Raw genomic sequence first — 17,179 nt, 5'->3', positions numbered from 1 at the left:
ATTTTTATTATTTGTCTTCTCTGTCTTTTCTAGATTTATTCTTTGCTTGCTGATCAACACTTATTTAGTCCTCCTTTATTCTTTCTATTGTAAGATGGAGCATCTCAGGATAACGCTGTTCACATCAAGATAAAATTGTACTGCTCCTGAAAATCTTTAAGTCATCCAGAACCAGTGAATTGAATGGACAGAGTTGTTTGCCTAGGATTACATGCATGTGTAAGAAATTTCATTTCCAAGAAGCATGCCAACGTAGGAACCTGGGGATGGCCATGAGGCAGAGAGCAAATATGCCTTGTGTTCATGTTGTATTAGTGTTCTACTAGTGGTTTGTATACTATTAATAAAACCCGTAGCTAGATAAACTTACTGTGAGGCTTTAAGTTTCTTGAATTCCTCAAATATACCACACACTAAGGTAAATTTCAAATCTGGACACCACATTTTAAAATTTTTTTATTTATTTATTTTTAGTTTTCAACATTCATTTCCACAAGATTTTGACTTTCAAATTTTCTCCCCATCTCTCCCCTCTGCCACCCCAAAATACCATGCCTTCTGATTATCCCTTCCCCCAATCTGGTCTCCCTTCTATCACACCTCTCCCTTCCCTTATCCCCATCTTCTCCCTTTTCTTGTAGGGCAAGATAGATTTCTATACCCCATTACCTGTATTTCTTATTGCCCAGTTGCATGCAAAAACAATTCTCAACATTCATTCCTTAAACTTTGAATTCCAACTTCTCTCCCTTCCTCCCTCTCCACCCATTCCCACTGAGAAGACAAGTAGTTCAATATAGGCTATATATGTGTAGTTTTGTTAAAGACTTCCATAATGTGTGTTCATCTTTCATTGCTACAGAAGACCATGTCATCACAGAAATAATGACGTGACTTGAACTTGACTTTGCTTTGAGCGAGGGAGGGCTTTGCAGGTCACCAGCCTCACTTCTCCTCCAGTCATCTGAATCCAGTGAGCAGATATTCATCAGGATGACTGGAGATGAGCCAGGATGAGGCAACTGGGGTTAAGTGACTTGCCCAAAGTCACACAACTAGTGAGTGTCAAGTGTCTGAGGTGAGATTTGAACTCAGGTCCTCCTGACTTCTGCATTGGTGCTCTATTCACTGCACCACCTAGCTGCCCAAAGACTTCTATAATAGTCATGTTGTCAAAGACTAATTATATTTCGCTCCATCCTATCCTTCCTCCTATTTATTCTATTCTCTCTTTAGACCTTGTCCCTCCCCTAAAGTGATTACTTCTTTTTATTCCCTCCTCCCATTTGCCCTCCTTTTTATCATCCCCCCACCCCACTTATCCCCTTCTCCCTTACTTTCCTGTAGTGTAACACAGATTTTCATACCAAATTGAGTGTGCATGTTATTCCCTCCTTAAGCCACATGTGATGAGAGGAAGCTTCATTTTTTCCCTCTCACCTCCCCCCTTCTCCCCTCCACTGAAAAAGCTTTTTTCTTGTCTCTTTTATGAGAGATAATTTGCTCCATTCTGTTTCTCCCTTTCTCCTCCCAATATATTCCTCTCTCACACTTCAATTTTATTTTTTTAGATATCATCCCTTCCTATTCAACTCACCCTGTGCCCTCTGTCTATATATGTATACACACACACACACACACACACACACGTATAATCCCTCCAACTACCCAAATACTGAGAAAAGTTTCAAGCATTACAAATATTATCTTTCCATGTAGGAATGTAAACAGTTCACCTTTAGTAAGTCCTTTATGATTTCTCTTTCCTGTTTACCTTTTCATGCTTCTCTTGACTCATATTTGAAAGTCATATTTTCTGTTCAGCTCTGGTCTTTTCATCAAGAATGCTTGAAAGTCCACTATTTCATTGAATGACCATTTTTTCCCCTGAAGTATTACGCTCAGTTTTGTTGGGTGCATAATTCTTGGTTTTAATCCTAGTTCTTTTGATTTCTGGAATATCATATTCCAGGCTCTTCGATCCCTTAATATAGAAGCTGCTAGATCTTGTTATCCTGATTGTATTTCCACATACTCAAACTGTTTCATTCTAGCTGACTGCAATATTTTCTCCTTGACCTGGGAACTCTGGAATTTGTCTACAATCTTTTTGTATCTCTTTCAGGAGGTGATCTGTGGATTCTTTCAGTATTTATTTTACCCTCTGGTTCTAGAATATTAGGGCAGTTTTCCTTGATAATTTCATGAAAGATGATGTCTAGGCTCTTTGTGATCATGATTTTCAGGTAAGTCCCATAATTTTTAAATTGTCTTTCCTGGATCTATTTTCCAGGTCAGTTTTTTTCTATTGAGATATTTCACACTGTCTTCTATTTTTCCATTCTTTTGGTTTTGTTTTGTAATTTCTTGGTTTCTTATAAAGTCATTAGCTTCCATATGTTCCATTCTAATTTTTAAAGAACTATTTTCTTCAGTGAGCTTTTGAACCTCTTTTTCCATTTGGTTAATTATGCTATTTAAAGCATTCTTCTCCTCATTGGCTTTTTGGGCCTCTTTTGCCAACTGAGTTAGCCTATTTTTAAAGGTGTTATTTTCTTCAGCATTTTTTGGGGGTTTCCTTTAGCAAGCTGGTGACTTGCTTTTCATGATTTTCTTGCATCACTCTCATTTCTCTTCCCAATTTTTCTTCCATCTCTTTTACCTGATTTTCAATATCCTTTTTGAACTCTTCCATGACCTGAGACCATTGAGGTTTTGGATGCAGAAGCCTTGACTTTTATGTCTTTCTCAGGTAGTATGCATTATTCTTCCTCATCCAAAAGGATGGAAGAAAATACCTGTTCACCAAGAAAGTAGCCTTTTATAGTCTTATTTTTTTCCCCCTTTTTGGGGCATTTTACCAGAGTTACTTGACTTTTGAGTCCTTTGTCAAGAGGAGGGTATACTCTGGGAATCTGTAAGTTCTCAGTTCCTCCAAGGTGGCATAATCAAGGGAGAGGAGTTTGCTCCTCTCTTGGCCTGCGCTCTGGTCTGGGACCTACCAAAGCTTTTCTGCCCAAGTTCTGCAAATTGAATTCCCTTTCCAGAACCTCCACCAGCTCTTCCATACCAGCACTCTTCCTCACCCCAGGACCACCACTCAGGGCTGAGACCCAGATCAGTAGCTCAATTCCCCCAGGGTCTTTAGGCTGAGGCCTCCAAAAATGGATGCTGCAGCTGCTGCTGCTGCTGCTGCAGCTGCCTGGGTCCAGGGTTAGGGGAGGACACTGCTCCCTTCTCACTCAGGTGAAAAAGGTTTCTCACTGACCTTTGAAGCTTTCTTTGGCATTTGTGGGTTGAGGTACCTGGGAACCGCAGCTGTTGCTGGGGATTCTGCCCCCAAGGCCTGCTCCTGTCCTGTTCCTGATGGTTGCTGCATGGCCAAACCTGGGCTGGGCTCCATGGGTTGAGCTCTGCTCTATGCCCCATGTGATAGACCTTTCCTGTTGGCCTTCCTGGCTACCTTGGGTTGGAAATCTCTTTCACTCTGTCATTTTGTGGCTTCTGCTGCTCTAGAATTTGTTTAGAGTCATTTTTTTAACAGGTATTTTATGGGCTGTGGGGGAAGAGCTAGAGTAGGTGCATCTTTCTACTCTGCCATCATGGTTCTGCCTCCCTGCATACCGCATTTTAAGAAGGATAATTACAAATAAAACTACTTCCAGAGAAAGGAACCAGTATGGTATATAGTCTAAAAACAGCCCATATGAGAAATGACAGGACAGAAGATGAAGTTGTTTTCAAATATATAAGAGTGTGTAATTTAGAAGAGAAGTTAATTTCTCTCTGACTTCAAAAAGCATTGCTAGGACAAATACGCAGAAGCAAGAGTGGGGCAAAATCTGGATCCTTAAAAGGAAGAACTAACAACAACAGACTGCAGATTATATATAAAATAGATTTTTATAATGGATGGCAGGTTGAGGCAGATGATCTCTGATGCTCCTTCTAACATTTAGATTTTCAATTCTTAAAAAGCAGAAGAGAAATTAACTATTGGGCCTTGGTGAGGATAACAATAGTTAAGCCACAACTAGTAACAGGTGAAAGTTGAATCAGGAAGTTCTAATCCGTAGTTAGGTGTTTTATTTGTTTAAAAATCTCTCTATAAGATGATCTTTCCTCATCAGAGAAACTCTGCTTGAAAAACATTAGATACCAGCATTTAGTAATTTATATTTTAATTTATATTTATATATACTTTAAGCTAACTAGAGTCTATATAATGAAAGGTTTTCAAAGCACTTTGCATGCATTATCTCATTTGATCCTCACAACTGCCTGTGAGGTAAGTATTACTAGCATCCCCATTTTTTAGATGAAGAAAATGAGGGTGAGAGAGGTTAAGTTCTTTGCCTGGGTGACAAAGCTAATGTCTGAGGTAAGATTCAAATTCAGGCCTTCCTCACTCCAAGTCCAACACTAACAATTATCTAAGTTGCTAAAAGACTTAATGTTATCTGAAATTATATGCTATACTATTTTAGCCTCTTTTTATCTACAACTGAGGAAAGGCTATCCACTGAACCTATAAACTCCTTGAAGATTTGTTTACCTGGTATAAGCTACTAGCATTGCCAAGTATAGTACTTAAGAAGAAATACTAGCCTCTAGAGGATGGGCCTTATTTTATACCAAATCTATTCAATGACAGCAAACCTGAAAATGCTGCTAATAATCTTTAGGAGATGCTAGCTTCCAAAGAATAAGAGAAATCAGATCACTTTAGGTGGAGCTTTAAAAAAAGCACTACTAGGGAAGATTTTCACCTAGTTTTTTCTCCTTTCTAGGAGGAGGTCCTGGCACGCTTAAAGGTAATGGGTTATTTTTAATTCTTCCTTATAATTCTCTAGACAATTTTTTTAAAACAACTGTTTCTAGATGATCTTCTTAATCACCAATCTATGAAGGTAAACAGCTTACTTAAATGCTTCCAGCTAGACTATAGATGGTATGCTACTACTGTACATGCAGTTAACATGGCTAAAGTTTTGATTTACAAATTTGTGGGTTCAGAAACTTGGTTTATCTGTTAAACAATGAGTTATCAAGTTGATAAGGCTCTAAGGAAATTGCATAAATAGAACAGGAAAGATGCTGGATCTGTGATTTAATTTGTACAGTGATTTTTCACATGAGAGAAAACCCTACACCAATACAGGTTGTCAATTCCTCCATAACTTATACTCTCAGAGATATGCCTAGAGCACTGAATGGTTAAATAACTTGCTCAAGATTAAACAGACATTATGTATCAAAGGTAGGACTCGAACCTATGTCTTCCTGTTTCTAAGACTGACTACTATCCCGTGCTGCTTATATGAAATGGTATTAACTTATAAGGATCATATAAGGGACACCAGAAATCATCCAATCCCACCTTCTCATTTTAACATCAAAGAAAGCAAGACCCACAGAAAAATGACTTGTCCACAGTTACACAATTTGTTAGTGACAGAATGGTGATTAGAAAGCAGTCCAACTCCTAAGCCAGTGGTCTTTCTGCTAATTTGCAAAAAAGAATTCCAGTTTACTAATAAAATATACATTTTTCATTTATAAACTGCTGTAAAATTCACCATTTTAATAATGTCATCTTTTTCTATTAAACTGCACTAAGTACATTAAATAATACATCAAAAGGTTACTTGCTAAAGAAATGTTTAGTGTAAAGTACGTTGACCTTCATATGCAATATTTTCATGAAATTAGGGCACCTAATGAATTGCCCTTCTCCAATAAGCAGAGATAGTTCAATCTCAGTTATCCAGACTGATCATCCAGAATCAGAGTACCTTAACAAAGTCCTGCTGTTCTAAATCTTTTACAAGACTATAAGTATAATGATTTATTATTACATCTTTCCTTCACTCATTTCAACACATTTTCATAATGCATTATAATCTCTAAAATGATCTATACTGACAAGATTTTTTCAGTTATCGTTCTGATGACAAAGGATGACACATAAGTCCTTTTCAGGCTTTGAAGAGATCAAGCAGGAAATTACAAGAATTTCTGCAGGTATCTGGTTCCAAATACTAATTCAAAAAGAAAAGGCTTGAGAAAGCTACTGAAGACCCAGGAGAACAAATCATATAATACTTATATGCAAAATATCTCCCTTTCTTCATCTCTCATTTACTCATGCAGAAAAGTGTGAATAAGAATGTTGACCATATAACTGAGTTCCAGATTTTTTCATGGTCTTATAAGAAGCTCTAAATGTACACATTTAAAACATTCATTGAATTTTACATTGCAAATTATTTTCTTAGAATTTCAGTAAGTCTTACTCAATTTTTCACTTACTAATTTTGAATGATATATTACTCTATCTTAAGTGTTCTTTAGTATGTTTTGGAGTCATTTTTTCCTAACCACAGGAACATATTTCAATTATTCACATAAAGAATCAGAATCTATGATTAAATCTGGAGAAAATTACAGTCAAATTTTTGGGTGTGTAGGTTTTTTTCTTAAAATGAGACAAAAAATTTCCAAAATATAATTATATTATATAATTCCACCTATTTAATCTGCTTCATCTCTATGTTAAAATTACCTCTGGTTAAATGAAATCAATAATAATGCCAGCATTTTAAGGTTTCCAAAGCACTTTATTATATATCTTGTGCTATTTGATTTTCACAAGCCTGAAGTAAGAACTATTTCTAACTCCAATTTAGACATGAGAAACTGAAACTGAGAGAGGTTAAGTGACTTGCCCAGGGTTACACAGCTATTAAATAGCCAAAAGAGTCTTCAAACTGAAGCCTTCTAGACTCTAACTCTGGCACTATCGAATATGCTTCCTTGGGGTGGGGTGGGAAGCAGGGATATACATTATATACATATACATATTATATACATATACATATATTATATTATATGCATAATCTATATACAAAATACTATTCTAAGTTATATAGCAAATTTCCTTAAGTTAAAAAAGAAAGCTAACACTCATAACTTTTTTAGAATTAAAAATGTTTGCCTTTCACATCTCACTTACTGATGCCATCTCCATGTTATTGATTTGAGCCTCATGGAAGCCTCCATCTGACATTACTTCTTCTTCTGCTTCTTCTTCTGCTGTGGCAACATTTCTTCGTTTGAACAACTGAAAAAGAAAAGTTTTTTAAGAACAGCATTCCATGGGCTGAGAAAAGTGTCTAAAATGCTGATAAACTTTTAACCCAAAGATCCCAAAGACAGACATGTGCCCCAAAGAAGTTAAACAAGCATTTATCAAGCATCCACTACAGACCAGGTATACAGGTTAAAGGCAGATAGAAAGCTCTCACACACACCAAGATGTCCATAGCAGCACCTTCTGTGATAACAAAGAACTGGAAACAAAGTAAACACTCAATGCCTGGAGAATGTTTAAACAAATTATGACATAAGAATGTAAGAGAAAATAATCATACTATAAAACAAAAACTGAAGATTTCTGAGAAGCATGGGAAGATATTGAATGAAAGGAAGCTAGGGAAATAATATACATAATGAGTATAACAATGTAAAGAGAAAGGAAGAAGAGAAATAACGGAGGGAAGGAAGAGGGAAAGACAGAAGGAAGGAAAAAGAATAGAAGAAAAACAGAAGGAAGGAAGGAAAAAAAATTGAGGGAAATAAGGGAGAAAATTTACCTTATTCTCTTCAACAAAAAGGCAAGGGACTTATTTATAATTATGCAATACTGGGTATATTGTAAATATTGATTGGTATTCCTAAACTGGTTTTTTTCTCTTTAGATTTTAATTTCTGTTACTAGGAATGGCTGTCTGAGTAGGGATGGAAAGGGATATGTTTGGAAATGAAGGAAATGTAAAAATAAACTATTAAAAATAAGATCAGCTTTTTAAAAAAATGGTATTCCAAAGGAACTCCTTATTTGACATGAGTTGTTGAGGAAACTGGAAATGGAAAGCTGCTTGGCAGAAATTAGGTTTAGACTAACATCTCACACTATATAGTAATATATGCTCAAAACAGTTATGTAACCAACATAAATACCATAAAAAAATACCACAAAAAAATTAGAAGGGAACTAAAAGGTACTAGATCAGGTACCTTTTGTAACCTAGAATTGCAGTGTGAATTCTTAGTCAAACATAGGACAGAGCCAATCACAAAATGTAAAAATTACAAATTATGGAAATATTTAGTCTATGTTAGAGATATAAAAAGACAAGCACTCTGAATTAGGAGCTCTGAATTTGTCTAACCATTCTGGAAAGTAATTTGGGAATCATGCTTTAAAAAGTTACCAAAATAACCATATTCTTTTGGTCTAAGGATTCCATTGCTAAACATCCGCCCCAAGGAGATAAATGACAAAAAAGGTGAGGGATGCATACACACCAAAATAAGCATCACAATTTGTAGCAGTAAAGAGTTGGGAAACAAAAGTTTATGCCCAGTGACTGGGGAATGATTTAACAACTGTGGTATGTGAATGTAAGAGAATATTATAACTGTACTAAAGGAAATTATTATTGTACTAAAGAAAATGGTGGATATTAAAAATACAGGAGCATAAAAAACCCTATGAAATGATGCAAACTGAAGCAAACAGAACTAGGAAAACATAGGCATAATGATTACAGTGTAAATGTAAATAAATTAATAAATAAATGAAATAAAAATTAAACTGAAAAACCTAATTATAATTACACCAAGCTTGTCTCCAAAGAAGAAAATGCACTTCTCTACCTTCAATGGAAAAGCAGGAAATTGTAGATGTGGAAAAGAACACAAAGAGTACAGAGAGAAGCACGTTTTTTCTTCTTTATTTTTCTTGTGTCCCTCCCCACCACGACATGGCTGATGTGGAAATAAATTCTATATGACTTTATATATATAATATATACATGTATGTGTGTGTAATATATGAAATAAATAAAATGGGTATTGTATTTTTTTTTCTCATGGAGTGAGAGAGGGCAGAGAGGGAAGGAGAGAATTTGGAACTGAAAATTAAAACTTTAAAAATGTTCAAAAAAAAGGAAAAAGAACACACTGTCAAGGTTCAGTTGATATGCTGGCTAATTTTTTGGTAAGAAATATGCTTAGTTAAGAAAAATATATTCCTGCAATGGTAATGATCAAAAATGCATGCCTTATTCTGCATGCTGAATCTATCATCTCTGTCAAGAGGTAAATAACTTCATCATGAGTCCTCTGGAATTGTAGTTTGTTATTGCATTACTAAGGTCTCTCAAGTCTTGCAAAGTTATTTTTCTTCATATTGTTGTTAACTGCATAAAATGTTCTTTTGCTCACTTCACTCTGCATCATTTCATATAGATATTCTCAAGGTTTCTCTGAAACAGCCCATTCAATTGTTTCTCATAGTACAATAATATTCCATTATATTCATATCCCATAATTTGTTCAACCATTCCCCAATAGATGGGCACTCCCTTAAGCTTCCAGTTTTTTGCTACTCTGAAAGTAGCTGTCACAAATGTTTTTGAATGAATATATAGGTCTTTTTTATCTTTTGTTGGTGTCTTTGGGGTATGGTAGGGTCTAGGATAAAGAATATGCATAATTAACTTTTTGGTCATAATTCCAAATTGCTTTCCAGAATGGCTATGCCAATTCAGAGCTCCATTAACACAGGATTAATTTGTCTTTTTTCCTATAGTTCCTCTAACATGTCATTTTCTTTTTTTGGCTAATCTGATGAGTGAGAGGTAGAACATCAGAGTTGTTTTGATTTTGCTCTTTTAGTTTTTCTCTAATGTTCTTTTTAAAAGATGCAACAATTTTTTCCTTGTCCATTTTTTATTTGGTAATGAAGTTGAGAAAATAAAAAAATATATCTCCCCAAAATTGGTACTTCAGAACTAAGATTTCAGCATCTAAACAAAGAATAGGTATTCCATAGGAGACAGAAAGGCTACTGTCCTGGTAGATGAAATTTTTTCAATGAAGTGATATACCATACAGGTGAATATTTTTGGTGACGACTATTTATTTTTAAAACTATTTGGCTTAACATGTTATCGTGTGCAAGGTAATGAAAAATTAAATAATACACAACCTTCCATTACGTGTATAGCATGACTTGTATCATCAGTAACAATGTTTATCAGCAAGTTGCCCCTTAAAACACTGGCACTTTCTTGACTGTATCAGACAAGCAGCAGCATGACCTTTGTGATATTTAATTACCACAAGTTATGATAAAAGCACTGATTTTTGGTCTTGTGGCTCATTTATGACAGCAAGATGGCAATTGTTTCAAACTGCTAAAAGTGTAGGTGTAAAAAGACAACCTTAACATTTAAAAAATGTCAACTATAAAACATTAAAAGTTCTTCCTGGAAAAGATAATTCTAGCAATGGTGTTGGAACATAGTAGATAGAGATGAAGAAGAAAATTTAAGAGATAGCTAATATTCATAACTTCAAAAAGCATAAAGAAAATAATTTTAAAATAATGGGTGTATGCTATTAGTTCTAAACGACATGTACTACATTTATTAATACATTAAAACAATGCTTTTCCTTAATAAGGAAAATTCCTCTTCCTGTAATCATTCCATTCCATCCTATCTTCTCCAGCAGTTTGTCTTCTATCCCTCATCATTCCCACTTTCTTATCAACCTTTAATCTCTCCCTCTTTACTGGCTGCTTCCCTAATGCCTACAATCATGACTGTCTCCATCACTTTCAAAAAGCCCTCACTTGATCCATCCATCCCTGCTAGTTATCATCCTATGACTCTTCCTTTTCTTGGCTAAAGTACTTAAGAAGTCCATCTTACAACTAGGTCCTCCATTTCATTATGGCTTCTGAATACATCACTCAACTGAACTTGATATTTCCACTTACAAATGATCTCTTAATTGTCAAATCTAATTGCCTTTTCCTTAAAACTCATCCTCCATAACCTATCTGCAGTCTTAGGCACTGCTGATCACTCTTCTGGATACTCTCTTCACTCTAGGTTTTCATGACACTATTCTCTCCTGGTTCTCCTTCCTACGCACATGCGTGCGCGCGTGCACACACACACACACACACACACACACACACACACACCTCAGAACCTCTCTCTTGGCCTCTATGATTATATCACCAAATTGCTTACTTGACATCTCTAAATGGATATCCTACAAGGCATCGAACAATACATCCAAAACAGAACTTGGTATCTTTCCCAATGAAACTTTCCCATCTTCTACATTTCCTATTACGTTGAAGGAGTACTACTATCCTACTAGTACACCATCTTACCAGACACCTTCAGTGTCTCTTCTCATACTTACTCCACATATTCATCTGTTGCCAAGTTTCGTTATTTCTACCTTCATAATACCGCTCACATACATTCACTTTTCTCTATTCACACCATCACCACTCTGGTGCGGGCACTTATCACTTCAAACCTGCAACAGATTTCTGGTTGGTCTCCCTGCCTGAAGCCTCTCCCTACATCCTCCATTCAGGTGCCAAAGTAAGCTTTCTAAAGCACAGTTCTTCCCATGTTACCCCCTCTCCCATAAACTCCAGAGGCTTCCTGCTACCTTCAGGATCAAACATAAAAACATACCTCACTCTTAAAGCCCTTCAGAACTTGGTCCCTTCTTTTCTTTAAAGTCTTCTTATTCTTTACTCCCCTTCACATAGTCTATGATTCAGGAACACTAGCCTTGCTGTTCCTCACAAACAACACTCCCATCTCCCTTCCTTGACACTGGCTGTGTCCTATGTTTGGAATGTTTCCCATCTCATGTCCACTTTTTGGCTTCCTTCAAGATTCACTTTAAATCCCAACTTGTGCAAGAGGCCCTTCCCACTCCATTACCACTCTACACTGGTGCCTTCCCAATTTAGCCTGTACATATCTTATATGTACATAGTTTGTCTGTATAACTCCCCCATTAGAATCTGAGCTCCCTGGGGGGAGGTATTTTTGCCTTTCTATATATCGCTGGGGCTTATCACAGTGTCTGGCACATGGCAGATACATAATAAATGCCTGACTGACTGAATATACAGTACTTTCCAACCTGCCTTGTGGTATTTACATTACATACACAGCCCTAGCTACTTAGGAAGCTAGAGGTTGGAGGGGTTCTGAGCTCCAGAAAGCTATGCTGATTAGATGACAACACTAAATTTGGCATCAATATGGTAAGGCCCCAGGAATAGGAGATTATTAGGTTGCCTAAGGAAGGATAAATTAGCCTATGTAGGAATGAAATAGGTCCATCCTCTTGAGTCAATCAGTAGTGGGATTATGACTGTGAATAGCCACTGTACTCCAGCCTGGGTAAGGTAGTGATATATAGTCTTTGTTTTGATGGTTCAAGAGGCAACGTGGCATAGTGGAAACAAATCACTGATTCTAAAATTCAAAAGGATCTAGGTTCAAATCCCACACTGATACTTAATAGCTATGTGACAAACTCTTAGAGCTTCAGTTTCCTCATCTGGAAGCAAGTGGGATGGCTTAGATGATCTCTAAGAACTCTTCTATAAATAATCCCATGAATTCTCTTCTGGAAAAAGTATTCATGATATATAGGTACAAGGCCACTTTTTTCTTTATAAACCATACTTTCAAACATTTTTCACCACATTCCTCTACTTCAACTTTTACAGTAAAGGCACGATTATTAAGATATACGATGACTTAGTTTAGAGGATCTTCACAATTTCTCTACTTCTTCAACTCTGGCAACAGATTTCATTGTTTAAACTGTCATTACCTTCATGGTGGACCAAGTATGCCATACAATGATATCTTTTAGTTAATGCTGTTTGACTGATCTAAAACAACTCCTGTTTTTCCATCTCCAAGGGTAACCTATGAGGAATCCTTCTGTTTAACTAGAACTTCTTTGCTCCTCCTCATTTCATTTCTATCAAAAATTAGAGCTATCCAAAAATAGAATTGGTTAAATCAGAAGTAGTGAATTCCTATGCAATAAAAGTATACAAAAGCAAATGCTGGATTCCTTTGTCAGGTATGTTGTTGTAAAGGGAATTCTTTTTCAAGAATGATATGGACTAGTTGGCCACTGAGGTCCTACCTAACTCTGAAATTTTATGATTCTCAGCAATGTCAATACTGGTATGTTCAGTTCCTCCAGGAACTCACATGTTCATGTAATAATTAACACTTATAAAACACTCCAAGGTTTTTAAAGATGTGTGTGTGTGTGTGTGTGTATAATACTAAATACTAAAATTCAAATCTGATCTCAGATAGTTGTTTTATTACCCTAGGCAAGTCACTTAACCTTTCTCAGTCACAAATTTTTCCTCAACATCCCCATCATAGAATTATTGTGAAGATCAAATGAGATCTTTATGTGTGTATCTGTACATATACATATTTTATTTACATAGTTACACATAAATTATATGTAAATAAAAATTTATATACACATTTACATCCTAATATAGTATTTATATATAAATAAAAGTAGTTTATAATATATCTGTACATATTTATATGTTACTCATGTAAATAAAATCTGAATGCATACATATACACAGAAATATCACACAATCTTTACAAGAATATTATGAAGTGGGTGCTGAGAAGAGTTAAGTGACTTGCCCAGAGTCATAAAACTATTAAGTGCCTGAGACAGAAGATAGAAAGAAATCTACATATCTGCATGTATATATGTATACACACATCTTCTCTCTTACTACCCTCAACACCACAGTTTATGGGTGTGTATATATTTCTGTATATAGATTTTACGTCTAATAAACATAATATATATATATTACATATGTATATATTTTGTGTGTATGTATGTATATATACACATATATAAATTTAATCTTCACAATAATATCTTCATTTTACAAATGAAAAATCTGTGGCTAAAAATGGTTAAGTGACTTGTCCAGAGTCATAAAACTACTAAGAGTCTGAAGCTGGATTCAAATTTAGTTGTTCCTGATTTTAAACCCAGCAACTCATCCATTATATACCACTTAGAAGTCTCATATAAGATCAAATAAAGATCTCATATTTAGAATACCAATAATTAAATAATATCTATAGATTGTTTAAAAATTATGATTCTGAGTATTTTCTGCCCTTGCAACTACAGACATTCAGAGGGGAAGAAGACACTAAGAATTGAAGGCTACTTTGTATTTTTCCTAAGCCACGACAACCCAGGAAATAATAAATCATCACCTAGTGGTGATTCTCCATATTTGGTTCTTGAACAAGCAGACTCAGGCTATTACTAGGACTGTCCTCAAAGCAGTTTCAGCTCAGTACAACTCACTATAGTTTGTGTTTCACTGGCAAAGCTTTCTAGAATCCAAGGTTACTTCTATTCCACAATAAAATGCTAGACTAGGACTTATGTCAAAAGTTGAAATGATCAAAACAGTTGATAGGAATGGGAAACTATAGAGGTATCCACAAGCATTTGCTCACTGCAGAAGACATATAGGAAAGAGAGAACTGCTATGAATTAAACAAACCTATATTTTTGTATTATAATTTATTATGTACTTTTCATCAATGTTACGTTATCTTCAAACACTGACATAAGCATGGTTAGTTTATAAAGAGACCATGTTCAATCTTCAATACTTTGAGGGCAAAAAGCACTGGTAGTGATTACTCCTTCTTCAGTATTACTAATACTGCATGCTTTGGATAATAAAACAACGCACAATAGTTAGAATCATTTGCTAAAATTTTACTTTGGTCTCAGAATTCTTCCTTTTCAGTGTCATTTTTCAGTGATCACTGAAACAACCTCTACTAATTTGGAAACATCTTCTCTCATAATACCCTCAACACATACGCATACACACACACACACACACTCACACACACAACACACACACACAAATAATGGTTGAGTTGACAGAAGACAATGATAGTTTCAGACAGATGATGAAGTGAATGGAAGGACCATGGAATTAAGATAAGTCCTAAAATAAACATGTATTGTGCCATGATGTTCACCACTTTGTTATGAGACTGTAAAACAAATACAGTATGCTACTCTATTGCAGATATATTTGATAGCCTAGACAATTTAATAAGCTGTGTCTGTAAAGATAACACAAACAAAATAACTAAATTTCAAGTAGAATTCTAGCATCAATAAGAAAGGGTACACCATACTATTAGTAGTTTTAACAGTCAAGTCACACCTTACAAATCACTGGTGTTAACCATTCAAAAAAAACCCAATTGTTTAGGCAGCTTTCTAGTTTAAAGCATGCTACTTCATTATACATCCTAATGATTTCTAATAAATGTTGACTCTCAAGGCATTATAGCATCAAAAATGCATCCCCAATGATACAGCATTCTATAATGTAGTGTGGTCAATAGCACTGCATGAAACTAGCAGTGATCAAGTGAATAGCCAGAGAAATCTAAGGCTCCATTTTCCTAGGACTGTCTCCTATTATACAAACTCTGATATACTTGACTCAAGTTGACTTGAGGTTCAAATTGCACCCAGTTTTGCTTAAAGCTGACTGCTGAAACTCTCTAGCAATCTTATGGACGTGGCAATGTTATAATTCCACCTTCTTCATCCTAAGTAGGTCTTCTGTATTACAAATGCTCCCTCTCTTCACTACTGGTTCATGCTGCCTAGCCCCATCATTCTACTGATAACATGATGGCCATCCTAGCAAGACTTTTGTATGAAAAGTCTTTTCTATATAAACCCCAGGTCCCCAGTGTCTCTGGGTCTTCAAACAATAAGCATATCCACTATTTATCTGTGCCACCACCCAATAAGCTGCCACTAGAACAGGAGGGAGGCAACAGAAACCACATGCAACTCTATTCCTGACTGCACCTGTCCATACCTTCCAATGCTGTGCTTTGCTTTTTAAAAAAATCATTCTAACCCATACTAGACTTGTGTGCCATGCACTTGAAATTAGTCCTAAATTTGCCTGACACCAAAAATGTATAGTGAAATGTATAGTGAACTTCTATAAAAGGATTAATGCACTGAGGACTAGATGTCAAAACAACTGATAAGACTCTATGCCTGATGTGTACACATCAAGTCACATTTATATGTAATAATCTGTAGGTGATTTATATGAAGATGTAGGTGGTAAAAAAACAAACAACTGGTGAAGAGAAAGGTGATTGTCTTATAAAAGTCACAACTGATAGAAAAGTGCTCTGCTTCCCAGAAAGTCAGTGTAGGCATACATACTTATTATTACCCATCACTGTGCAAAAAGCTGGATGAATAGAGGAAAAGCAACTGGGCAACTAAGTATTTGATCATAAAGTTATTCTTTGGTATACAGTACTCAATCTTTCCTCCTATTTGCTTAAAATGTTGCAATACAATATTAACAGACATAAATTTGAAAGAAAGTTTCTTCTCTACAAAGAATCTAGTAAGTATGGTTGACACTTACAGATTTAAAAAAAGCTGGTTATATTGTACACAGTAACAGCAATATTGTAAAGATGGCCAACTGTGAAAGACTTCACTACTCTGATCAAGACAGTGATCCAAGACAATTCCAAAAGACCCATGATGAAAAGTGCTATCCACTTTTAGAGAAAGAACTGAACTCTGAATGAAGGTTGCAAAATACTTTTTAAAAATTATTTTTCTTGTTTTATTTTTTGTATGCTTTCTTTTGCAACATGGCTAACATGGATATGTTTTGCATGATTTCACATGTATAATCAATATCAAATTCCTTGCCTTTTCAGGAAGAGGAGGAGGGAATTTGGAACTCATAATTTTAAAAAATTGATAGCTAAATTTTTTTACATGCAATTTGGAAATATTTAGTAAAACAAAATACATATATATATGTATATATTTAAAAGTATGTTATGCCATTATAGTCATAAGTAAATAATGACTAGTATTCTCATTCCGCAGATGCCATTATCCCTCTTGGAACCCTTCCAGGTCTGCCCATCACTGGCACAATGTCACATCAATCTGTCTCGTTCAGTCTTCATACCTTCTCTTTGGGCAATGAACCTTAGAATTCTCTCCAAAAGTATACATCAGCTGTTCTAAGAAGAAACTTGGAACAAGTAGAAAGACTCTTCTAGAGTTTTTAAGAGAGAAAACATTGAGAAGCATTGTTCTAACAGGCACTTTGGGCCATGGAAGGAGTCAGACAGACCTGTAATTCGATGGTTTAGGGAGCTCACAAGTA

At 35.5% G+C, this 17,179-nt stretch overlaps 1 protein-coding gene across 4 annotated transcripts in view; it reads right to left on the bottom strand.

Annotated features, from left to right (window-relative positions):
• KPNA1 (karyopherin subunit alpha 1) overlaps positions 1 to 17,179 on the bottom strand; it is a 93,841-nt gene that overhangs the window by 33,973 nt on the left and 42,689 nt on the right. For all 4 annotated transcript variants that reach the window (XM_072613811.1, XM_072613808.1, XM_072613810.1 and 1 more), the window contains one exon: positions 7,016 to 7,123. In XM_072613811.1, coding sequence (XP_072469912.1) covers positions 7,016 to 7,123 — 108 coding nt within the window. The remainder of the gene's footprint in view (positions 1 to 7,015; positions 7,124 to 17,179) is intronic.

This window comes from Notamacropus eugenii, chromosome 5 (assembly GCF_028372415.1).
Source record: "Notamacropus eugenii isolate mMacEug1 chromosome 5, mMacEug1.pri_v2, whole genome shotgun sequence".
Classification (NCBI taxonomy): domain Eukaryota; kingdom Metazoa; phylum Chordata; class Mammalia; order Diprotodontia; family Macropodidae; genus Notamacropus; species Notamacropus eugenii.
The sequence above is the reverse complement of the archived record's forward strand: the minus strand, read 5'-3'. Positions and strand labels throughout refer to the sequence as shown.